Source organism: Centrocercus urophasianus, unplaced genomic scaffold (genome assembly GCF_019232065.1).
Source record: "Centrocercus urophasianus isolate 14NV4802_14NV808 unplaced genomic scaffold, USGS_Curo_1.0 seq_13, whole genome shotgun sequence".
NCBI lineage: Eukaryota > Metazoa > Chordata > Aves > Galliformes > Phasianidae > Centrocercus > Centrocercus urophasianus.
This window is the reverse complement of record NW_024884475.1, coordinates 50,275,842-50,301,489: the sequence shown is the minus strand read 5'-3', so window position 1 is coordinate 50,301,489 and position 25,648 is coordinate 50,275,842. Positions and strand designations below refer to the sequence as shown.

Here is a 25,648-nt window from a genome sequence, read left to right as displayed (position 1 = left end):
CTGAGCCGTTGCTGTGGCCGCTGCGCTGTTCCCGGAACGCAGCTGGGCTGCCGGCCTGGTGGTGGTGAGTCTGCCGTGGAAGGTAGTTGGCAAGGGGCTGTGGGCTGATTGGAAACGGTGGGGGGTGGTAACCGGCTCTTCCGTCTGCCTGCCAGCTAGCTCCACTGAGGCGGGAAACGCGTTCGTTAGTGTCATTAGTCGGGGTTTCGCTGCCTGAGTGACGCGTACGGGTGAGCGGAGGGCTTCTGCTGGGGCTGAGCCGCCGCGCTCCTCTCGTGGTGGGTGGGAATGAAGCCTTGCTGAAGGTGGTCCCTCGGGGACCTGTGGAACGCGCTTCTTCAGAAGTTGTTTTTGTTATGGTGTGCGAATGTGTATGTGCATTTCTTCCTGCCATGAACCGTGCAAGGCATGTTTGGTGTTTGCATTTATATGCTTGGATGTTTGTAAGTGATGTATTTGAGACTTGCGGTGTTTGCAGAGCTTCTTTTTTCTGGTTAGGAAGCTGCTTGGTACTTAACATGGCAGTTAAGAAGAAATAGTGAAATGCTTCATAGAATCTGAGGGCTGAAGTGATGTCGTTGCTGGGAAGTTAATAAATTTGCTAGCTTAAGAAAGGCTTGGTAAAATAATCAGGCTCTGAAACTTCAGAGTCAGGTTTCGAATGCTTCAGACATCTCCCACCAGTTGTTTTGTTACATATATGTTGTGTCTTTATAATTTCTTAGCCTAGATGCTTCTTGCAATGGTGTGAAGTGAAGAATATGAGAAAGTAGACAGTGAGGTATTCAGGGACATCATTATTATTTTTTTTTAGGGACCTCTTATTAATCTAGTGGGGTTTTTACTTCAGTTTGGTTTTGTTTGCCTCTGCTTAAAAGGTTGCTTGGAGGTTCTTTGCTTCTGCATAAGATTTCTGTGTGTTCAGAGAGCTATCAGAACTGCACATTGAGGTTTTGGAAGGGAAGTTGGCTGGTCCCTTTTGAGGCTTGACCCAGCAATATGTACTGGTGTCTTCTTCAGGGATGCTTTCAGTCAGCTGCAGGTTGGATGGCATACAGCCTTTGGTGGCATAGGTGACTGGAACATCTACAGGACTATTTGATCAGGAGCTGTATGGCAGTGTAACATACCTGGAACACAGAGTCTCGAAATGAACCAGCTTCTAAATGGACCTAACTATCTTCTCAAATTTATGGGTGATAGGAAGATAACAGATGCATGACAGTATTTCCACCAGAGCTGCCTTTGAAAATTTTTCTTTCTTGGTCTTATGTTCAGCCAAGATGGTAGCAGTCTAAAACAAGTTCTGCCTTTCTTGGTGGAGGCATTTGCCATCCTATAATCTCAGCTGATGTTCAAGTCACAATTTTTAGGGATTTTACCTGATTTGACCTCTACACATGTTCTGAGGTAAGGAATAGGCATGTATCAGTATATACCTATGTAAGCTGCTTTCTGTTTACTAATTTTGTATTTTGGCTTTCTGTCGTACAGGAGATTGCTATCTTTTGGTCTTTTATTTTATTGCTTGTACATTAACTTAAAGGCTTTTGCCTTGCAGTCATCTAATCTTTCTGGTGGTCATGTGCTTTCATTTGCTGTGTTGCTCTAAACAGGAAAAAAAAAAAAAAAAAAAAAAAAAAAAAAGTCCCTTAGAGACCTCCAAGCTGTGTGACAGGCGTAGAAACAAAAAATACCATCTCTTCAGCTGTTTTCTCATATTTGTTTTTTGATGGAAACTGTAAAATTAAAGTTTAGTTTGAGTGAAAGGAATGGACCAGTGTTGCACATCTGTTTTCTATTAAGAAGGAGGCTGAAATAGTTGTGGGTTGTGCCAGGAAGGTGGAAGGAGCATTTGATAGTGAACTGGTTGATGTTATAGCTGCTGCTCTGTAGGCACGTTACAACCTCTAAATTGTATTTATTCTGGTAGTAGTGGATGCTGGCTGTTAATTAGCTGGCGCAGTCTCAGTGGAAAACCGGTGATTCGTCTACTTGTAGTCATGTGGAATGGGAAGATGAGCGTTCCTTGGTTGGTGCTGATGGTGAGGAGTGTGTGTGGGCCCTCTGCCCTCTAGCCACTGTCTTGACTTAAATCTCTTCCTCATTTAAGAGATTGTGTTCAGCAAAGAAACATCTAATAAGTCTTGGTACAGACACTTAATGGCTTTATAATCAATGAGGTACTCTTTGTTTAACTTCAGTTGCTGAATTGGGCAGCAGTAGAGAGACAAAAAATAGGTTTCTCAACAGGAAGTTGTATTTCAGTTATACTTCCACCTGCAAACCTGGTTTTGCTTTATTCCTTCTCATTCCTATATGTTCAACAGTGTTAACAACAGATCAAATGTATGTGCTTGACTTGAGACAAATGAAGTATGTCACACATAGCTATCTGTCGTAATAAATGCTGTAGTGTTACTCTGATTTATTTTGTGTACATTTGGTTATATTAAAGTACATTATCCTTTTAGGAAACGATTGTAAGAAGGCATCCAGGAATTCATATGACAGTTGGACATTGAAGGCTACTTGAGGTTTTTTGAAGACAGGGGTCACGGGAAGTTGTATATATGAAATATTGCTGAAGTCCATGTAATATTTCTTCTAGTTGAGAGTACCAAAATGTTTTATGAGGTGCTTTAAGAAGTTTCTTTTATGACATCTAAGTTAACTTCTGCTCACCTCAGGTGATGAGAGGTTCAGGCCGTGACTCAGCAGTTCCCATACAACAAGCCATGAGTCAGCAGAGGAGCACAGTGAAGGCAATTCACCTGTGCTGCAGGAAGGGGTGGAGCCTGGCTGCACCCCTCCTAGACCCATTTAAGAGCTGGCTGCCAGTGGGGATGGATCTCTTCTGGAGATCTGCTCTGCTGGTGTTTTGGGAGTGAGCTCAGGATAGGGGTAAGCTTTCTATCTATTCTCCTTTTGTTATCATAGTCTGCTTTGCCTAACTCTCTTGTTTATTTTGTGATTATAACATCCTAATATTCTTTGATTATACAATTGTCTATTTTTTTTTTTTAAGAGACCATCCATGTCCTAAGATATTCTGGTTTTCCTACCTTGCGTAGTTTTTTATATATCTTCCAGTAAGGAGTGGAAACTCATCTCTCTTCTACCATGTGTGATTGACATAGGAGCTAACACCTTGTTTCTGCAAGAAGTATGGCACTATGTACTTCTACTCACTATAAAATTAAACTATGGAGTTTTCCCTTGCTGTGTAACATAATTAACTTAAGAATTACAAATTACTAGAGCTAAAAGAATGAGGAATAAAACTATTACGTTAAAAGTATACTTGCATTTGATGTTATGCTGACTTTTGGAAACCTTTTCTGGGGGTTGCAGGAAGCACTTCACTATGGACCGATTCGAAGATTCATCAGATGGTGAAGTGGATCACACTTTCTATGAGAGTGATTTTGGAGAGGAGGAGAAGAAAACTGAAGCAAATGGTGAATATATAGAGAAAAGAAGTACAAAGGTAGCTCATTCTGACCCTGACTTGGTTGCTAGTTCAAAGGATGCAAACTGTTGTGAGGAGGAAAATGAAGAGAAGCAGGAAGATTTGCAGAAGAGTCGGTTCCTAGAAGATAGCAAGGACAATCCTGGGGATGCTTCATCTTTTTTACTTCCTCCAGTTCATGAGAATGCAGGCACATCTGGAGCAACATCTGCAGCAAGCAGGAGAATGCAGGAAAATGTTCCTGCTGGAATCCCTGAAATAAATTATTACACAGATGAAGAAGATAGTAGTGGTGATAGCAGAAAACAGATTAGACCAGACTCAGCTAAGCAGTCCTACAATGTAGGAGGGGCTAGAAGAACATACAGTACTACCAGCTCCTCTTCCTCATCCTCAAGCTCAGATACAGATTCTGATAGCTCTGTATCAGATTCATTGCATTCTTCCTCCAAGAGAAATGCTTGTAGTGTGGCTCTTCCATCTCCCAAAGAAAAATTTGCATCAGCAATAAAATTACCAGAAGGAAAACCAAAGCTTGGAGACCATGCAGAGGAATCTGAAGATGCAGGTACTAATAAAACATTCCTGTCAATTCCAGGCAGAAATTCCACTCTGTCTTTTGAATTTGCAGCTTCAAATGTTAAGAAAATAAGAGGAAAAAAGAAAAGACAATGTGAGACAAGAATTATATGTATATTTTGAAGAATTTCAGTACTTGAAATGCTTGAATTCTCTAAGGCTTCAAAATACGGTTTTGCAAATATATTATTTTAATGTATTTTTATTTTTCCTTTTTCATTTAGAATCCAAGTCTGATTTCAGCAGCAGTGGCTTACATGATGGTATGGATCTGAATCAGCATTTGAAAGGTGACTTTTAAATGTACTTATCTGTTTAAAAAATGTATAGTGTTTATATGTTGTTGAGAACAATATAGAAATGCATTTAATGGAAGAGAAGATTAGGGGTTTTTTTGTTTTTTTTTTTTTTTGAGCCAGATAATTTCAACCCTAGTTTGCTATAGTGGGGTAGAGCTGGTGTGATTACAACTGTATATTGTTTCCTTACTTTATGCCTTGCTACACTGAGCCTATAGTAAGGAAGATTTCAAAATATGTTATATGCATCATTTAACTTTCCTGTGAATAGGAGTGAAGTTTTCACTTCCATGAAAATTCTTCTGATTGTAAGAAAAACAAAGCTAGCCATGAAAACTGTGGTAGAGATTTCTTAACATTTGACAGTCCTTGTGTTACAAGAACTCCTTCCTGGTAGGAAAAGCTCCAACTTGCTGAAACATCACCTTGCTAGGCAATTAAAGTTACAATGTCCTGCATCTTTATTTATTCCCTGATATGAAGAAACTACTTAACAACTGATGATTATGGAAGGATTCATCACATGCCTGAAATAAATGGTTATTATTGGTTTAGAGTAAGTATTTTCAGAGATGAATTGCTTTTTGGTGGGGGGAGAATTTTTCCAGAACATACACAAGTTGTAAGTAATAATAATAAAGATTGAGTAATGAGTAGTAGAGTTCTGTGATTCTACAGAGAAGACTGAGAGGGGATCTGATGATGTTTATAAATATCTGAAGTGCAGGAGGCAGCTGAATGAAGCCAGACTGTTTTCTGTAATGTGTAGTGACAGGATAAGGAGCAGTGACCAAAAACAAAAACATGGGAAGCTACGTGCTGATGTGTGGAAGATCTTTACAGTGAGGGTCATGGAGTACTGGAACAGGCTGCTCACAGGGATTATGGTATCTTCCTTGGAGATATTCAAGACCTATCTGGATGCCTACCTGCATGGCCATCTGCATTAGCTGATGGGTTATCTCTGGAAGTCCCTTCCAACCCCTGCAATTCATAAATGATTTATATAATCTGGCAGTTAATTTCTTGATTAAGATGCATATTGCTCCCAAGTGCCTTGCCTTGCTACCTTGGTGAGCATGCTGTCGGTTAATTAGCTTAGGTAGTTTGGACTTTAAATGGGGCAAGTTTATTGATGGTGGAAAGTAACTAGTCTGGGAAGTTAGGAGCTGATCTTATTCTTCACTATTATTTCCAGGTATTTTCTTGACAAATAGGAATCACTTCCCCCTCTTCCTTCTGACTGTCTTCGTGAGATGTTTATCAGAACTGAAAAGACATGGGCATTGTTTCAAGTGACAACCGTGTCAGCCAATTCTGTGTCCCTGGATCAGTATTTCAATGATCATCAGGATTTCTTGTTTTTAAAGTATAAAATTCAGTGGTGTACACTGATAAAACAATTTAGTTCATTTTTTGTCGAATTACAGCTGGGCCTAAGCATTTGTAGCATCATGTGAGTCTCATTTCTCAAGGTCCCTGAAATTTGCAGGATTTCAGTGTAATCTGTTACTGCATTGTGTCTAGGAGTATGCAGCAATTTATTTCATAGAACTCTATGCATTGGTAACATGAGCACTTGGAAGATCTGAATCTCCTCTTCTAGAGAAGACTTGTAAGAACAAAGAAAGGGTAGTAATCTGTTAAAGGTGCACCATGTCCTAATGGCAAGTTTTGCTTTAGAATAGCAGTCAGGTTAGTAAGCAGGGAGGTAGTTCACAAAATGTGAAATATAATTCATTTGAGGTATTTTAGAAAAGTAATTTAATTTAAAATGTGCTGGAATAGTTTTTTGTGGCTTTTTCTTTCAGTACTGGTAACAATTCTATTTGTCTCTTTGGGCTTCTGTGCAACCTGAACATGGAAGGAGGGAATGAAATATGACAATGCAAAAATCAGCAAAAACTTGTTGCTGGAAATGCTTACTGGAAGCTACATGTTAAAAAGATAGGAATAGAAATTTGAAGATTTTCCTGCTATTGTTTTATTAGATTCTATTTCTTGATCCAATGTCCTGTGTTATTCTAAGGACTTGAGGTTGTGCAGTTGATGAGCTGGGTTAGGCAAAAAAAAAAAAACAACCCTAAATATCCTTCCATTTTCATTCCATTATACTGAGGACTTACTCCCTGGTTTTAGACAAACCTTTGGTTTCCATGGTTCAGAATTCAATGGTGTGCCAAAAAATGTTATGTATCACCTTATCTGAATTTACGTTGACTGTGAATCTGATAATAGTGGGATTGGGCTTGCCCAGGGTATTCAGAGCACTAAAGAATTTAGTAGTTTGTATTTCCTTCTCTGTAAAATGAGGTTGATACCTGCTTATTTCACAGAAGTGTCTGTGTGAATTAGTCTGTAAATCCATGGTATTAGCTATTATTAACCTGAGGGAGTGGTGTGTTGGTTTAAGTAGGATGTTGAGCTGCAGACTGAGGACTTGAACTGCTTGATGCTCTCTCTGGCTTGTATGCTCTCTGATGAACCTTTTTGGCCTTTTCTCTGCCTCAGATTTTGTCATAAAAAAGCATAGAAAATCACTTGGTGAAAACCACTGTCATGTCAGTATCATTACTATGAAAATAAAAACCCTGTGTTTCTGAATAAAGTTATTGTAGAAAATTAAACAGAAGTTTCAACTGAACTGCTTTAACTTTTTAGCTATAATTTGTCAATTAGGCAAATATTTTGTTAATAACTGAAATTTTCTCAGGGATGTCGTTCCCATTTGCTCATTCGTGCTGAGCTTATGCATTTGTACAATGTGTTGAACAATATCTGAAGTACTTAAATTATACATCAACCCCTGAAGTTTATGGCTGGGCTAAACACAAATAGCTTTCTCACTAAGTTTTTGTATGTTCTTAATTTGAACTGTGAATATAAAATAGTATGCGTGTATACACACATCTACCTACTTGCATTGAGAAAAGCAAATATTGGCTTCTTATATTTAGAGCTTCAAAACCTGCTGAAGATGTGAATGATTGTGAAGCAGTCCAGTCTATGCTAACATCACAAATGTGTAATTTTGAAAAAAATTAAAATTGCTCCTGCTCAGTATCTTTTTTAGTGAAATGTGCGTGGTTTAAGTTCAGCCTCAGTGCCACTCTGGCAGCTGTATCATCCTGTCCTAATGCATTTGACTTGCTAATTATCATTTGAATTTTATGTAAGGTTTGGCTGGTTTTAATCTTCAAGGTCATTTAAATGCTCTCAAATTGAAAGCAGTAAACAGCTTGTTTATTACTTGAAAGGGAGTCAGGTGTCTCCATGGAAACCAGCTTTCCTAGAAATCCCATGAATACCACAGGGAAGTTTCTTTTTTACTGTTTACCTGTAATTGAGAAGTAGAACTCCATGCTTTATGCAAAATGCTACTGTTTGTTTTCTTCTCTCCCCCAAATAATTGATTTATGGTTCAGAAGCAGTGAAGTACTGAGTAGGGATCTGTTTAAATTACATTATTCATTGGTGGAGTATGAAGGCGCAGATGAACAGTTCCAAGATTTAAGGGAAAGGATGAGTCACAAACTCTTCACAACTTCAAATAACTTGAAACTTCCCTTGCCTCATGTTGTCACTGGCCACTGCAGAAACAGTCAAATTACAAAAATACTTAGGTGTTGGCATTAATTAGCAACAAAATGGTTGGACTCTCCCATGGCAGGGGATTGGAACTTGATCCTTGGTTCCTTCCAACCCAAAGTATGATTCTATGACTCCATGCATAATTAAGATCCCTTGTAACTTGGAGTGCTTGATTCTGAATTGTTCAAATAACTTTGAAACTCAAATAACAGTAACTGTACCTGAAGTACTTAAGAGCATTTAGAGTATCCATTTTGTGGAATCATGACACTTTTTTTTTTATTGATGATGAATTGTCTGTGCTTCTGTTGGTTTGTGTGGACTTTGCTTGGGCATCTGCCACCTTTACAGTGTTTTTACTGCCATGAAATTGGGAGCATGTTTAATACATTTGGGTATGCATACCTGCTGTTGTATAATTTTGTGTCACAGTAATTGTGGAGGGAAAAAGGACATCTGGCAGTGTAAATAGTGTTTTATAGTAGTGCAGCTTGATCAGGTTTTCAGCTAGGTAGCTTTGGGAATAAGCTATTGCTGAGGATTAGAAGGTACAGGGTTGGAAGCCTCATTGCTGTCACAGCTTGAGTACTGCTGCTAGAAGTGGTGATAGTGACTGACCACAGAAGCTGTGTCACCTACTATTTTGGTGAGTCTTATGTGCTTTTTTTTCTGCTACTTTCTTAGATTGCTGCTATGACTTATTTGACTGTGGTTCAAGAAGCAGTGGCTTTATGGATGTCCTTGGTATTTTCCTTGTTTTGATAGGAACAAGCACTTGCCCTGTAATACTTGTGATTCTCTCTCAGGAAGTTATGCATTCTGTTGCTTCCTTCCTCGGAAGGTTAGTAATACAAAAATCTGTTGAGGAACTGAAGGAAGTAGAGAGGAGCACTTTGAGATTAATCTCTGTGCCACGTGCTCTTGAGGAAAACTTGCTGTTGTATGTGTCTGAAATTCAGGCAGGAAATATGTGAGTCTTCTGTAACCCAATGACTTACCAAGAGTTTATTGGGTTTTGGCAGTCATCTGCTCAGATGTCACCAAGCAATTTCACACCAGAGCTTTGGTGGTGGTTGTAGTAGTTCGTTTTCATTTGTTTCTTTTGAGTTGTGGCATATGATATGGTCACTCTTCGTGATTTTCACCGGATGTTATTTAAATGTTATGCAAGAGATTGCATAACCTATAGATAGACTGGGACTGTTTAGCTTGGTGAAGGCTCTGGGGAAACCTCATTGCAGCCTTCGAGTACTTGAAGGGAGCATATAAACAGCCTTCCTGCTTATAACGGTGGATAGTGATAGGACAAGTTTGATTTCAAACTGAGACAGGGGAGGCTTAGGTTAGATCTTAGGAGGAAGTTCTTCAACACAGGGTGGTGACGCACTGGAACAGGTTGCCCAAGCAATGGGGATGCCCCATCCCTGGAGCATTCAAGGCCAGGCTGGATGTGGCTTTGGGCAGCCTGGTCTGGTGGTTGGTGACCCTGCACATAGAGCAGGGGAGCTGAAACTAAGTGATCCTTGTGATTTTTGTTTGTTTGTTTGTTTTGTTTTTTTTTTTTTCCAACCCAGGCCATTATATGATTCAGTAGCATTTAGGGGCACAAAACCAGGTCAGGACTTGAGCTAAACAGTTGAGAGAACTCTTCTTTGCCACAGCCTGCCTTCCACTTGTGTATGGTGTGTGGTCTTCATCAACTCATGAGATGCAATGGCTATAAGGCAAAAGGTGATACTGTGTCTCACAGCTTCATGATAAAATTATACAATGTGGCTCCATGTGAAATGTGCAACTGTCCAGAGTTATTTATTACAAGTTACTTTTTCCAGCCTATGTTCTGCCCTGCTAGTTTTGTGTTCTCATAAGAAAAAAGGAATCAAATACATCCTTAAGTATATGATGGCTTGATGTTACCCTGTGAACAGTGTGCTACTAGTTATTTTCCATGCATTTCTTTCTATCCTTCGTAGGCTAATCCAGATGTGATTCTTATCCCAGGTTTGTCTCCTAAATGGCTTTGATAGGAGCATTAGTTTGTTCTTGAGAATAACTTGCTAAATTGTACAAGTCCTTATCAAGAGACATGCTTTATTAACCTGTTGGTTGGCACACGTGATCTGCACTGTTTTGCATTCTTTTGGCTTTGAAGTGATTTGCATCTTCCTTGACAAACTAATAAAGCAACATTTGCTATTGCAAATGGCCTTGTGGTTACAGTTGCCTAAGAGCGGTTTTTGCATACATTAGCCTGCATGCTGATGGGGCAGAATGTCATGGTTCTATGTTTTTTGTTGTTTGTTTGTTTGTTTGTTTTTTAGTCAACTCTGACACGAAGTCGCCGATTTCCAGATAGATTCCAGAATTCATGAACTACTTCAATTTAGAATTCTAACTCCTTCTTTAAAAGTGGCAGTACTTGCTTGCATCAGTTCTGGAATATAATCAGTTGAAATATTTCAATAATGTTTTTTTGTCTTGCGCTACCGATACCAGCATAAGATAAATGATAACCTCTATGGTGATTATGATTGCATGCATTGTTACTTCAGTGCTTTGTACCAGTAGCCCATTAGCATGTATAGATAAATGCCTCTGCTGATGGCTGGTCCTGTTGAACTCAGTAAATATCTGAGGATAGAATTTTGTGTGCGTTGCATCAATGCATGATGGTGAAGGTAGAGATTGAGGTGATCACATTGAAAGGGGTATCAGGAATACTGGCCTTTTAGAAGAAATGCTCATGCACAGTAAGCTGTTTGACATCTTTATTCCTAAATGACAACTACATCTGACTCAGTCACTGTACAACATGTGGGTGTTGCTGATCCTATTGCAGTGTGTTTGGTTGCTCGTTGTATCCATTCAGCTCCTCTAAACTCCTGTAAATGAGGAGGAGGTGCCTAGTGAGAAGGATGTATCCAGCCAACCTTGGACTTGATTTTTGCAGTGAATCTTGTCTAATATTAATGTACAGAAGAAAGCATTCAGTCCAGAAAAATTGCAAAATACATGGATCTGAAATTCAGATGGGGGAGGAAAAAGGTACTTTAGTGTTTCATGCCTGCAAAAAAAAAAAAAACAAACCCTAACAGAATGTAACATTTGCATTCATCCTTTTTTTTTTTAAAAAAAATCTACTTTTATTTCTGCCGTTTTAAAGCTGCTCTGGGGTTGAAGAATGAAGAGTGGCAAAAACTAACTGTAGGCCATACATCTGGAAGAACAAGGGAGAAGTTTTCCGCCAGTGAAGAAGTTAAGTATTGCTCTGATTTAAAAACCGCTCTGGAGTTGAGGGATAAACGACGACAAAAACTGGGCGTCATTCACCCATCTAGAGGAACAAGGAAAAATTATTCTTTCACAAATGAAGAAGTTAGACGAATTGATCAGGAAAACCAGAGGCTGCTCCATGAACTGGCCCGGCTGTGTGCGACACCAGGAAGCAGAACCAACGTGCTGAAGAAGTCGGCTTCTCCGTCTCTTCAAGTGTACCACAGTGCCATCAACAGGCAAAAAGAGCAGCAGAGGATTGAAAAAGAAAACCTGGTGAGTTTTGAGGACTGCTTTGGATCGGTAAATTAAGGACTGTTTATTATTGACGAATCACTGCTAAATACTTAAAAACTGATTAGGCAGCACTTCAGATTTCACTGCACTAAGTCTGCAATGAATTTCTACAGCTATGCTGTTTGTATAATTGTGAATTATGCTTTATTTTCAGATGAAAATACATTTTTCTTAGTGTGCCCTACTTTTTAATGCTATTCAATTTAAGGGTAACTTTCTTTTCCATAGTCACAATTTTGCATAGCAGTCAAAATGTTTGTCCTACTTTATGCATTACAATTACTGATTTTTTTTTTTCAGGAACAAGCTTGCAGAATATAAAGCAATAGATATGACAGCATCAAACCCTTTACATTTGAAACAGGATACAGCCACTTTTTTCTGAATCATAGCTATCCATCCATTGCTTTACGTATTTGTAGCTCTCTGCTTTTCTCTGTATGTATGTACAGGAGGGCAGCTCGTACTGGCTTTCACCAGTAGATGACGCTGTTGATTAAGCAAACTGTCTTTTCCGAAGGTATGGTCAGTGCTTCACTCGAATGGAAATGGATTGAAGTGTGACTGACGGGTTACTCTTTTCCCATGTCTGCTTGGTCTCCACTGTTATATGCTTATCTCAACTTCTGCCAGTAAAAGTGTAAAACTGAGCTTCAGAGGCTGAAAACTACATGTCCTGTTTCGACTTTTAGTGGTCTGTGTGGTACGCAATCTGTATAGTATATCAATGTAAATGTTTATAGGCCTTTTAAGGTCAGATTTTCAGCCACTACATCTGTATAATCAGTGAGTATACAGGTGTATAATTGACAGGTAGACAGAGAAGTTAGGCAGGTTAAGCAGAGAGCATATAGCTAGACACATGATGTTAGGGAGGGCTAACTGGAAATGAATGGAAAAGCTTACTTGTGTCCTGGGCTTGCAGAAAAAGACTCCAAGAGGAGTGATCTCCAGGGAGAGGTCTTTTCTAATGGCAGTCAGCTTTTAAATGGGGTCTAGGAGAGGTGCAGCCAGGCTCCACCCCTTCCAGTCACACAGGTGAATTGTCTTCACCTTTGATCCCATGGCTGACTCATTTCTTGTCTCAGGTGATCAATCAGAGGTTCAGGCTGTGATTCAATAGTTCCCATACATAATTCCTCCATTGCTTTATCTAAACTTAGATGTGAGTAACTTGTATCTGCTTTTTTTGTTGTTGAATAGTTGGTTTGTTTCTCAGACTAGGATTTAAGTGTGCTAGCAGGTTAGCTCACTTAGGTCATCTGTGTTCATCCAAGTTCCTTGTGGACAGGTGACCTATAGGGTTTCAGTGGAAACTGAGTGGAAAATCTTAGCAGGTCTGGGACAGCAATTCCCACCCCTAGATCAAGGGCAGTGAGGATGTTCTCTTTTGCTGTGGCATTTGGCCTTTCTGTGCATCCCTGTGAATTCTTCTGACCCATGCTGTTACACCTCACTGCACGTAACAGTGTCATTCATTCGCTTATGTTGTACTCTCCTGAAATGTACTCTGTGTCCCAGCGGATACAACTGATCTAGTATAACTGATCCAGCTCTAGTATAGTCAGCCTCCTGCACAGAAAACTAGCTTACCATGTTTCCCTGTAGGGGCTGGCTTCCTTTTCCATATGCTTGGCTCCGCAGACCCCGATGCTGCAGGTGTCACTAGAGTTTTTACCTCCTATTTTGTCTGGGCATCGTGGCCTCTACCAGTGCACAAATCCTCCAGCCAAACTGCTTCCTTTCTCCTGCACCTTGAGCTGCTTTTGTCTTGCTGGCTAATCTGAGCTTCCCTGGAAGAGAAAAAACACTTTGCAGCTGCCGTAATATGTGCATTTATCTCCAGTTGATTCAAGAGTGCTGATGGGTTGAGATATTCAGAGGGGGAGAATGGGCAGGGGAGTGAGTGTCTCTGGCTGTCACCACATGCAAAGAACACACAATAAGTTTAGTTTGGGCCACAGCCTTTAGTCTGGTGCTGCACTGCAGCTCCTGTGATGTCCACGTCATGCTGCAGAGGATACCACTTCTTGGTGGAAATGAGACTAGGAGGACATGAGCACACACTGGTTGTGCCCAGGCACTTCATGCCTTCCTCATGAATTCTGTGCTGCTTCTGCCTTCTTTCCATCCCTTCCCCAGGGACCTTTCTCATATCTGAGAGCACCACACCTCAGATGTCACATACTTAATGTGATTGTAGGAAGAATTTTGAGGTTGCTTTGCCTTTGCCTTACTGTTCTCTTTCTGGAAGAGCTGTAGGAAACCATCCTCTTAAGAGGTCAGAAATACTGGAGTACAGAAGCTATTCAGATGTGAGATTGGTATGCAGATGCACCTGGCTAAAATAGACTGCTGTAGAGTGTACACGTAGTGCAACTCTGTGTTCTGAGGCTGTAGGCTCTTCGTGCTGATTCCTTACCCAGGCCTCTATCTTAGGTCTGGGTGAGATAAAGACTCCCTAATTACCAGGTTGGTTTGGTTATTTAGCACACTGCTCAGTTTGGTGGTTTTTTCCCATCTTTTGTATTCTCCTAGCTTGCTTTCTGTGGATGCCAGCTCCAGATCAACATGGCATTTTGGTTAAAAGTACTTTTCTGTAGACTGAAGAACTTTAAGAGGTTTCTGATGTTAAAAGTTTGTGAAGTTAGAGCTAAGAAATGTACCTGGCAGTTGAAGGAACTTACAAACCCTCTTGTCAAGAACAAGAAGCTGTCCCTGAATGCACTGTTATATCTGCTTCACCCTCCCCCACCTGGGCTCTGCGTAGGGACAGTGTGTTTGCTAGTGAGTGACATTAGAGGAGGCATAATATAAATAAATCTGAACAGCTGTCAAGGCACACTAGTCAGCTGGCTACAATTCAAAGGTGGTGAAAACTGAAGCCTTCATATGTTTAAAAAGCTAAGTAAAACAAGAAAAAGTAGCATCTTTTACCTTGGAAGGCTTTTCTCCAAGCTAGGAAGTTGTCAGTGATGTTGTTAGATCCCTTTTCATGACAGAGGAGAAAACAGTAATGAAAATAGTTGACTTTCTGAATGGTTGTGCAATCTTAGTGAGCTTGAATCAGACGCTCTGAGCAGCTACTATTAAGAGCAACTGATAGATTGCTGCATTTATGTTTGTTATTCAGTTTTCTCTGTAAATCCCATCAGGAACATGTCTATCTCTAAGCACCTGGATTTTACTTAGTGTGATTTGATTCTTTGCTTCTTAAGGTCAATGACAATTTCTATTACTTCAGTAGTTCAGGATTAAGACTACAGAAATTTAGCACTTCAGAACAAGGAAAGTGCCAGTGTTCTTTAATCCATTTCTGAAAATGTTCTTTTAAGGAGAATGTAGGGGAAGAATTAGCAAGTTTAAATGGGTAATTGAAAAAGAACGTTATTTGTAGAAGGTAGTTCCCTGGTACACAAGACAATAGGCTTGTTAGTAGAAAAACATAAGAATTGGATTAGATATATGACAGACATAACCAGATCAAGTCTGACAGTTTAGTGTGTTGATTAGTGCACATCTGTATGAAGAAGGCTGTGTCAAACTGCAGGATTCAAGACCACAAGTAGCATGTAAGTTACATGTCCTTGGTACAGTGCTCAGCAGAGGGTAGGGATACCACGAGAGCTATTTTCTAGCTCTACAGAAGCTTTACTTAAAACAGATGGAGTCACTCAAGCACTACACAATCTGCTCTTTCTGTAGGTAAGGATTATATGACGTCCAGTCTTAACCTCTTCAAAAAACAATCTTTTCATACTGGGAGTAGTCTCTTTGCTTTTAGCAATGTGGGCTTGGATGCTTTTTAAAATACAGACCTAATAGTAAAAGCAGATTGTATTTAAACTGTGATTAAGCGGGTGTATTCAAATTCATGTGTTCAGAATCAAGCTTGAAATTATTGCAGTGTTAAGATATGCAAATTCTGAGGCTGTAAGGGGTAGAGTGCGGACTTGAAATGACTTTCACAGGGAAGAGAAAGTTGCTTCTACTATTTACCTATTTATGATGAGAGCATCCATTTATAATATAGAAGATAAGTGTTCTTTGCAAACCCATATGCATGTAGTGTTAAAAGATGGTGAACTTGCACGTAAAATGTTGGATGTAACATTTAGAGAAATCTACCATTTTGTGTTCTGTAACGGGCTTTAGTGAAGAGCTATTTCTAGCTGGAGTCCTTCCTTTGACTTCTGCTTACTTAGGTATTTCCACTTGAGAGTGAACTGGCTGGCACTTGATGCAGGAACTTGTGACATATTATGCCTGAGCCAAAATGGCTTGTCCTTTCTCTCCTGCACACTGTGCAGGTTTCCAGTCCTGTGTATAAACTCTTGGTAGTTTGTACATTCCCATTACAGCTGGTCAGTGGCAGCTAACATCACATGAATACCATGCAGTTTCCCAAATTGCTTTCTGTGACTTTTTTCTTCTAAAGCAATGAAAATACCATTTTAACAAAACAGAAATAAGCAAACAAACAAAAAAAAAAAAAACCACCAACAGTAACCAACCCCTAAAGAGGGGAGCAGTGGGAGGAGATAAACACTTCATATAGAGTGCAGTTTAATAGCTATGTGGGTTCTTGATGTCTACCATGTAAGTAAGCATTTAGATAATGCATCCTTATTAATAGTGGTATCATTTGTCCTTTGGAGATTTGTGCAATTGCAGTTTGCATTGTTTCTCATTGATAGGATGTGTTATAACTCTGACCAATGGTATTGTCACAAATTAAATTAGTTAGCAGAGAATGCAAATGATCTTTTAAATAATCTTTTTAAAAGCAGGTATTGGAAGCTAAATATATTAAGAATGTGAACTTGTTAATTGGAAGTTGTGTGTAGCAGAGTCCTTCCAAATTTGTCATACTGTAAGGTTCTTTTCTTAGAAAGATGGTGGAAAGTGGGATGCATTGGTTTAAGAATTTCAAGCAAAAGTGATAATGAAGTTTGAGGAAAATGGATATATCTTTTAAGTATTATGTAGGTAGCTGTTGTGATGTAATGCTTGCTATGTAATTGTCAGGGTTGATCTCAGTAAGAGGAAATAATGGAAATAATGTCTATAAGAGATCATAGTTGAAATTATTGTTAAAAGTGTTACGGGCAAGACATTCATGAAGGCCAAAGTGAAGAAAAAAATAAAAATATCCAACATTGTGCTTTCCTGTTTAGTTTCACAGAATTGAGGTCAGTAGTTCTCTCTAGGGATACTGGAGTGTAGGTGTCTGGCCTTGTGGCTTTCCTGGGCCTCATTGAGTGATGAGGGATTGTCTAGGGCTGCATCTATGAGGGCTGCTCTGAAAGTAACACCTACTTATTTCCTCGGGAACAACAGCAGATACCAAGAGCACAGTAAATGATTTAATAGAGCCTGTTCTTGGCTACAGAACACGTTTTCACCACAGTCACCACCACTAGCTCTGTATTTGCATCAGCAATGAACAAGAGCCTGCATGCTGCACAAATATCAATCTTAACCAGCAAAGGTACTGCCTCTGTTGCTGAAATGCACCACCCACACCCTCACTGTGCTTACATCCACTATTTGGTCTCTAGCAATGTTCAGCCAGTATTGATGAATGTCCCCAGGTGCCATTTTTTCTCTGCATGGAGGAGGAATTCAATGATACACCTTTATTTCATCCACGCTTCCCTGTCAACAGACCATTCTGTCAGAGTGCCCCTCTGTTGCCATCTGTTTGGGATAGTATGTACTAGTCATCAGTAAAGTTGTTCATGTTGGAAAATACCAAACATTGGTGGGTTTATTTTTTTTCCATTTAAAATAGGTAGAAGTCTCTGAACGCTTGTTTTATAGTTTCTTGTTCATTCTTTCTCTTGATATTTTCTTTGATATCAAGGCTTTACTGAAGAGACTGACAGCAGTGAAGCCAACACCTGGAATGAAGCGTTCCGAACAACTGTGGGACTATCAGCGCTACGTGAGCTATGCGAGTGCTTCACCGTCTGCAAGAGAAGAAAGTTCTCTTTCCAGGCAGCGTGGCCTGTCTCGTGAGTACTCTGAAACTATCGATCACTAAACTGAATTTGTTAAGCACGCCGAAAGTATGGTCAACCTCTGAATTGTTTATTTACCTTCCTAAATTTCTAATAAATGGTTTTGTTAAGAATCTTTGCCGAGAAGGTTTAAAAAAAAAATCATCATAAATATTTTTCAATTTGTCAGCACTTGCTATAGAAAGGACTAAGCAGGGGGAGGAAGCTCTAGCTCTTTTTTAGAAAGTGTAAATCTACTAGTGGTAGCTTTGTTTCTCTGGAAGTAGTATGTGTAATATTTGGAAGTGGGTCATTTATCTCCAGTGATCCATGTACAGAGAACCACTGCACTGTGGCATATACTCAATATTTTTTGTTCTGACTGTGTATAAGTGACTCACAGTGTTTTAGTTCTGTATTCAATTTAGAACGATTGTGTGGATTTTTTTATGTTTTGTTCGGGAAATTATGATAATGAATATAGTAATGTAATGTAGCATTAAGCTTTCTGACATACCTAGCATTAGCATTAATACCTCTTTGTGTATGTGTTAACAGGAGTCTCTTCAAGAACATACACTGCATCAAGCACAATGAGGCAGAAGAAGGAAAAGCTTATGTCAGTTTCACCTACTGGGGCATCACAGAGACCTAAATCCACTAATGTTCATGCTGCTTGTTTGTAAGTGCATGCTTTGCTTCACAATTTGCAATGTTCTATTGGGTTTCTATTTTCAGCAAGTGCATGTGTGAAAATATTCTCCATTGTTTAACGATTTAAATGCATAGTAAACTAATTGCTTATTAAATGGTTTCATGCATATGCTCTTGCATCAATCAGTGTTTTCTATGAGAGGGAGTATTTATGAAAGAGAAGCATTTAAATATGTGGTACGTAAGTGGAATTTGTGTCTGTGACATGGGAGGACAGAATTGCTGTACTCTAGAACTTAATTCCTAGTCTAGTACTTCTCATCCTGGCTTTAGGTAAGTCTTCTGAACATGACCTAAACATTCAGATGTCTGAAAGAATCTTCCTTTTATAGCAGCATAAAGAGGTAAAAGGCTAGAATACAGATATTGCAGAAGGTGTTACTCTGCCATGATTACAGATGGCTCAAAGTGATGAGATTCATTTTATATGGAAGGCTGTCTCTCTTCGATATTTAAAATGATTTTAGAAGTTATACTGGGACCTTTGCAAAGGGAAGAAGCATACGATGCTCTTTCAACACCAGAGACTGAAGTTTGAAGTGAACAACAGTTTCAGATTTACTCTAAACAAATTAAGTTTTAGATTCTTCCCAGGCTAGAGAATAGAAAGCAAAGGAATCATTTCATGGCTGTGCTTTTGTTTATCCTTACCTGTAAGTGGGAGATAAAGCTTGAGCTGAAAGAAATTTTCAGCATTTGCTTATGAGGGCAACTATTTACCAAGATTAAAAAAGAGAGATTAAAAATAAAATCTTATGCTTTGTAGCCCATTTTTACAATGTTAGGTTCATACCAAATGTTTATAGTAGTGTCCAATAGACAGGCTTCAGTATTATGTCCATTTATAAGGGGAGCAAAATTTAATGTGATTGTCAAAACTTAATGTAGTTGGCAAGTGTAGTAGGTGTCATGCTTCATTTGTCTGTGAAGGCAAGCTTAGAGTGTGCTTGTTTTGTTGGGCTGCAGTCTTATGAAAAGCATAAATTGCGATGCTGCTGTCTGTAGCTGTTGTTGGGAACCCTGCTTGCTTTCCCAACGTCTTCCTAGGAGAGGTACAGAAAATCTTTGTATTGTGTGTAAGCAAAAAAGCTGTGTTTGGTAGTGTTGTCTTGGCCTTACAAAAAAAAAAAAAGCAAACTTACTATTCTTTACTCATGCTTGCACAAGGGTCTATGCTCTCAAGTATTCTGCATAGTAACAAACTTTTTGCTGGGTCCTGTATGGTAGTTTGGCAGAGCTTCTGCTCCTCGTGACCTTCAGATCACATTTAGCTGTTTGGCAATATTTAAACTTTTATCTTGAAGCAGCATTGTGGCAAACAGATTTTATTACAATTATTGCGTGTTGATAAGGAGTGTAAGGCATTTTTTTGCATAGTGCTGCCATGTTTATTTATAATATTATGCTAATTAAAATTATTCACCATTTGAAGACTTCTGTCCTTGAATGTGAGTATCAAGGTCACAGTTCAGTACTTCTGAATGTTCACATGATAATTCTCTTCTGGAAAGGAATTTCCAAAATGGATTACTTTTAATAACTTCATTTTATTTAACTTCAGTATGAAATACTGTCAATTTTTTGTCATTTTTGTAAACTGTAAGAAAATCATTGACATGGAATGGTTGCTAGTACAGTGACTTTTCAGAATTCTATATTTGATATTAAATTGCAGAGGATGTAATTGGAGAAATGCTTACCTGCAGTGGAGATTGCACTTATCAGCGACACTGATGTGTGGTAGATTTCTTTGTTTTTGGTTTAAATACAGACAGGTTTTCATTGTTAGCCAATTTCAATTTTTATAACAAATTCTAATAGATTCTGTCACTTTATGTTCTCTCCTGCCTTTTTTCCCCTCCCAATTTTTTCAAAACAGAAAGTGCAAGCAGCGTCCTTAAATTTTAATTCCTGGGAACCTCAGAGACTTTGAGCAAGTTGGAAGAATCAGGCAAGGCCATTCTTCACATGGAGTTTATAAGATTTTCTCTGTACCAGAGCCTATCTTCTGCCAGATTGTTTGCAGCATTTACTGAAGATCCTGAGGCATCTCAGCTGGTACCCCTCACTCAGATAAGCATTGGCTAGCTACATTTGTCTTGTATGGTGGGTGTTTTCCTACTTGTCAGCTAAACAATTTCAGGATAAATCCCTACAAATAGCTGGTATTTTTCTTTCTAACATGTCAGCCAATAAAGTTTCCTTTTGACTCCTTTTCCTTGTACGCTCCCTCCATCTGTGGTGTTTGCCTGCTCAAAGTCAGGTGCAAAATAGTGGATGAACCTTGTTATTTCCACTGATGAGTGAAAAATTCAGAGCTGCATCTGGAGCCGTCTTCCAGGAGAGATTATGGTTGAGATCAGCTTTGTATTCTGTGTACCAGGAGGGGTTGCTAGTGCTTATGATGCAGGTCTGGTTTGTCTTCAGGATGTTAGTTCTATTTCCTTGTTCAGGTAAACTTCTGTGCATCTGGTAAGTTTCCTCCTGGTCAAAATGAGACAGGATTTGCCAACAGTGATCTTTGCCACTGTGTTATTTGAAGATCCCTTGCTTCTCACTACGGAGACCTAAGTTGCCATTTATTTTTGTTGCAAGCTCTGATCATGTGCAAGAATTGTAATAATGAGTTATATGTGATGAGAGCTTGGGACAAAACTCACAATTCTCAGTTCTGCCCACACACTACTTCTTAAGACTAGAACATAGTATTGAGAGATTTTTTTAGTTTAAAGGGCCAGAAAGGAAAAACAGGGCTGAGCAAGTATCTTTTAGGGTTTTTCTTCTGCTGTGCCTCTCAGCGTGCCTTAAATTCTTCTGTTTTCTTTTGTTTGTTTTTAAAAACTGGTGGCTGCTGTTCCTTCCATAACAAACCTAGAGCTGAGAACACAGGTTTTCACCTGCAGAAAGGTAGGGAAAACTCTACTTGTAGACATAAATTCTTCCCCTTCCACTCTCTGCAGTATGCTGTGTTCTTTAGAGAGCGAGGTTTCCCTTTCAGATCCACCCTGAAGGTCCTAACCTCTTGATCCAAAAGATAAATCTCAGTGCCCTCCCTCACTGGGTTGCTTTCTGGGTTGTGTGGTACAGTCCACACATGCTTGGTGGTGGGTGGGCTTTGTCTTTCTCTACTTCTAGAATCTTTTCCCAGATATTCAAGATATTTCCCTCTGTTTGAGTTACAAGGTAATGGTGATGATTTCAGCGCAGGGTTCTGCTGAATAACTTTGAGGTGCAGATGGATTGAAGTGGCGCTAGCCGAGGGCTTATTTCACTGTAGTAGCAAAGTGTCTGCAAAACTGCCTGCAAAGCTGCCTGCTTTCCAGCTTTGCAGAAAACTGGATTTTATGCTGAGGAAACAGTGCTGCTTTTAGGAGAGTGGTTATTCAACTGATGATTTTTGAGTTCGTACACCAAGTATCTTTGAGGAAAGTGCTGCTTGTTAAATGCCAAAGTGTGTGTGTGAGCATATAAGCAGAAATAAGGATTTTTTAATCTGTATTTTATAATGTATTATTTCACCTACTGTTTCTTCTCCAGAGGAATTTTCCTGCAATGATTTTTTTTTTTTCCCTTCTGAATAGCCTTCACTCCATTTTTGTTTTTTTGCCTTCTTTTCTGCAATGTTTCAGAATATTTTTTTCTAGAATTAAATAAAATCCCGGATGTTTGTTCTTATTTAGACCCTTCTGGAAATTCTGCTTTCTCTTCTTTTAGTATTTTTTCATGCATAAATTACCCCCCAAGTTTGGTACCTTGGACATTGTTTTGAATATTTTGGAGAAGATACTAAATGCCCTATGCACTCACTTTGGTGAGGTGAATGGTTAGTGTGTTGGCAAACTTTCTCTTAGGAATACGCAAAGGAGAAAAGACAAGCATGCAGGCCATGATTTATAAGCCTACTGCAGTAAACACCTTGATTTTCTTTGCAACCTTATGCTTCAATAGGTTACAACCCTGGTTATTTGCCACCAGGCAGAAAACACATTTAAAGAGGCACTATCTGGCAGGAGATAGAGCAGAAAATAACCCTAGAAGCTCAGGAATGAAGCATTTGTCGAAGTCTATAGTAGTACTGTGGTTTAAGCAAAGGAGCTTCCTTTACTAGGGCAACCACCAGTTAGCTGTACAGCTTTAGGTAATCTGAAAGTTTATTGTTTTTAAGAACAACTTTCCCCGAACACTGCTATTCTTTGGGTGGATGAAATGCCTCCAGCTGTAACTTTAGTACCTTGTTGCTGCTTTCACATAGAGCATTCACACCCATAAGGACCATCATGTTAAGTGACAGATCTGAGAAATCTGAAGTACAGGAAAGGGAGAACTAGATGCCAAGTCACAGAATCTGGAGGCTCATTGCTGTCCCTTTTCTCCTATTCATAAAACAGGTAAAGCCAGAAGCCTTTCAGCTGAATACTCCACTAAAAATGCCATAGTGAATAACCATGAAAAGTTCTTAACAGACATGTCCAATATTAACCTGGAGTGTCTCCAACTACATTAGTTCTGGTAGATCTGTTCCATTTACAGTGAAAACAACAGGAAGAGTTCATATATATTAATTTATTTCATGAGTTCAGTTTTAGTTCAATTGAACATCAGAGCAGACAACTTCTTGCTTTGTGAGAATAGGGTATTTTTAACAATATTTCCACCTTCTACAAAGTACAATTGAAAACAGTCATTATGGTCTGGTTTTGACCACAACTGCCTAACTTGTCAGTGAAAAGGCAGCAATTAGGAACTTGCAGCCCATTGTTGTGTTATATAGTTTGCAGGTATTTACGCTTACATATCAGATTAAAAAAATAAGAACTTCAAAGAAGATGACATGGCTTATAAAATCATGTTGTATCATCATGATGATGGCTAGCTAGAGACATTACTTAGTATAAAAGGTATTTCTCACTTTGAGTTTACATTAGATTTTAAACTAGGTGTATACCACCTACATCTCATCTCTAGTCAAAATGCTTTACCTGAAATTTGAAAGGGTATAATATATACATAGCTTCCAATATAAATGTTGGAGGAATTTCCATACAAAGTGCAACTGTGCTGTAGTGGATAGATTTTAAATGCATCCCTCTCTCAACTGGATGTTACTCAAGTCTTATTCTGTTTCCCTAGGAAATATTTTGTTGTCCATTACATCACAGTAGTTATTTTAAAAAGTCAATTGAGAACAACTGAACTACATTAGGATGTTAAGTTTTAGACATACTTCTTGATTTCATCATAAAGTACTAGTACAAAAGCTCCACCCATGCCTCTCAACACATTTGACCAGGCACCTTTGAAGAACGCTTTGGATCCTTCATCTTTTGCTATCTTCTTCCAGCAATCAATTGTGCCCTTGTACATAATATCAGCTGTGGAAACAAATGAAGGTCATAAGGTTGAGCTACACAGCAAGTCTGTTTCAATTTCATATTTAGAAAAACAGGCAGGGATAAACATAAGAATTTCAAATGAAATAATCAGTTCATAAAGTCATTTTAATTCACCATATGAAATCTAAAATAAACACTCAGTCTCATAGAGGACCACATTGAGATAACCAGAAATTACTGCAGAGTGTACTAAAACATAACCAGAAGTTTCCTGTAGGGTTGTGGAAAACCAACAGCCCTTTCATAGAAATCCCTCACAAAAGCTAAACACCACTACACCACTACCTTGCATCCTAATGAAATAATACTTTAATCCTTTAATGAAATAATACTGCCAGAACACCACAGGAACAAACTTATTCTTACCTCCCTTTCGTCCAGACTGCATCATCATCCTACGTCGCACAGTATCAAAAGGGTACGAAACCAACCCTGCTGCTGCAGTGACACTCTGGGCAATCATCCAGCTCACTATGATGTGCACGTTCTTTGGATCAGGCAACATACCTGCCACCGAGAACAAATTAAGAGTGAGTACAGAAGGAAAAGCATTATGAGAAAGATGGCTCTGGAAGGAGCAGTCACCCACCAAACCCAGAAGTCACTCAGTCTAGTCAACAGGAGCATGCCTGCAACTTCTCACTTTGTATTTGACAGTGAACAGCTGCTGAGTGAAAAAAGTTTATAGGATTATGGTATTTTGTGATCTATAGACTACTTGACATTCCCTGACCAGAAGCTCTCAGGCACAGCCCTCTGGGGGCTTCAAGGAGGGACAAGCTCCCATATAAACATTTAGGAAAAAAACCAACAAATAATTGCAACTGCAAACCCACAGCTTCTGCCTGGAGCAGCAAGTGGAGGAAGGCAGGAATGCATTTCAGAAACACATGCACATACTCCAGCACTAGTTCCCCCAAAGCAGTACTAAGCCCAGCCCTGCTCATCCTTGTAGGGCAGGGTGCCTTAGCAGGCCTTTTCTGGTTGGATCTTCCCTCGCAGCCACCACTCCATCCGCTTCTTACCCTTGGCTGTGTCATAAACCCCAAAATAGGCTGCTCTGTAGATGATGATGCCCTGGACAGACACATTGAATCCCTGGTACAGGCCCCTCAAGCCATCGGACTTGAAGATCTTGACAATGCAGTCGCCCAGCCCCGTGAACTCCCTCTCGGCTGCTCCTTTGCCCACATCAGCCGCCAGCCGGGTCCTGGCAAAATCCAGCGGGTAGACGAAGCAGAGCGAAGTGGCTCCAGCCGCGCCACCAGATGCCAGGTTGCCCGCGAAGTAGCGCCAGAACTGCTTGTGCCTGTCCACTCCCCCCAGGAAGATCTGCTTGTACTTGTCCTTGAAGGCGAAGTTGAGGGCCTGGGTGGGGAAGTAGCGGATGACGTTGGCTAGATTGCCCCTCCAGAAGGAGATGATGCCTTGCTCCTTGGGGATGCGGATGACGCAGTCGATGATGCCCTTGTACTGTTTCTCCGCTGTGATCTGTTTGCTGGCGTGCTGGACCTGGAAAAGCAATAGGAGGGTGGGAGGGCAGGGCAGGGAGAAGGACGCGGCAGGGTCACCCCGCACGCCGGCCGGCTAAGGGCAACGAACGCCCGCCCGCCCCCTGGCCCGGCTCCCGCTCCCCGAGGAGCCCGGGCAGCTCCCGCGAAACCGGAGCCGGCCGAGCGCCTTCCCATATTTAGGCACGCCGGGTCGCGCCCGATCCACCTGTGGCGCAGCTCCGTCGGGATCCGCCGCCCGCAGCCCCCCGCGCCCCCCGCCTCCTCACCTGCAGCAGCAACTTCACTCTCTCGATGGGGGCGACGGCCGTCTTGGAGATGGCGGCGGCGACTCCACCGGCCAAAAAGTCCTTGAGAAAGCTGAGCGCTTGGTCACCCATGCTGGTAACCGGTCCAACACCCCCTACCCGGAGAGAGCCAACGAGTCACGCACCTCCCCACCCAGCAGCCCCCCGCCGCGCCCCGCCGGCCAAATGGCCCAGAGCCCCGTGCCGCCCCGCTTATAACCCGCGGCCTC

General features: G+C 40.3%; 2 protein-coding genes across 4 annotated transcripts; one reads left to right on the top strand and one right to left on the bottom strand.

Moving 5' to 3' along the window:
- On the top strand, nt 1–20,444 carry CFAP97 (cilia and flagella associated protein 97). 3 transcript variants are annotated; one of them, XM_042812489.1, is made up of 7 exons: nt 1–82; nt 3,355–4,040; nt 4,276–4,341; nt 11,105–11,490; nt 17,378–17,528; nt 18,072–18,195; nt 20,107–20,444. In XM_042812489.1, exons 2-7 carry the CDS (start codon nt 3,368–3,370, stop codon nt 20,126–20,128), a joined length of 1,422 nt encoding a protein of 473 aa, XP_042668423.1. In that variant the 5' UTR covers nt 1–82; nt 3,355–3,367; the 3' UTR covers nt 20,129–20,444. The 3 variants fall into 3 exon arrangements, with proteins under 3 accessions (XP_042668423.1, XP_042668422.1, XP_042668421.1); XM_042812488.1 differs by having other exon boundaries at nt 2–64; XM_042812487.1 differs by lacking the exon at nt 1–82 and adding an exon at nt 1,351–1,410.
- Nucleotides 20,445–22,775: 2,331 nt separating this feature from the next.
- Nucleotides 22,776–25,577, bottom strand: SLC25A4 (solute carrier family 25 member 4). The gene is made up of 4 exons (XM_042812161.1): nt 25,401–25,577; nt 24,646–25,132; nt 23,987–24,127; nt 22,776–23,599 (listed from the first exon to the last, which is right to left on the bottom strand). The coding sequence occupies exons 1-4, from the start codon at nt 25,509–25,511 to the stop codon at nt 23,442–23,444; spliced, it is 897 nt and encodes a 298-aa protein (XP_042668095.1). The 5' UTR covers nt 25,512–25,577; the 3' UTR covers nt 22,776–23,441.
- Nucleotides 25,578–25,648: the final 71 nt, after the last annotated feature.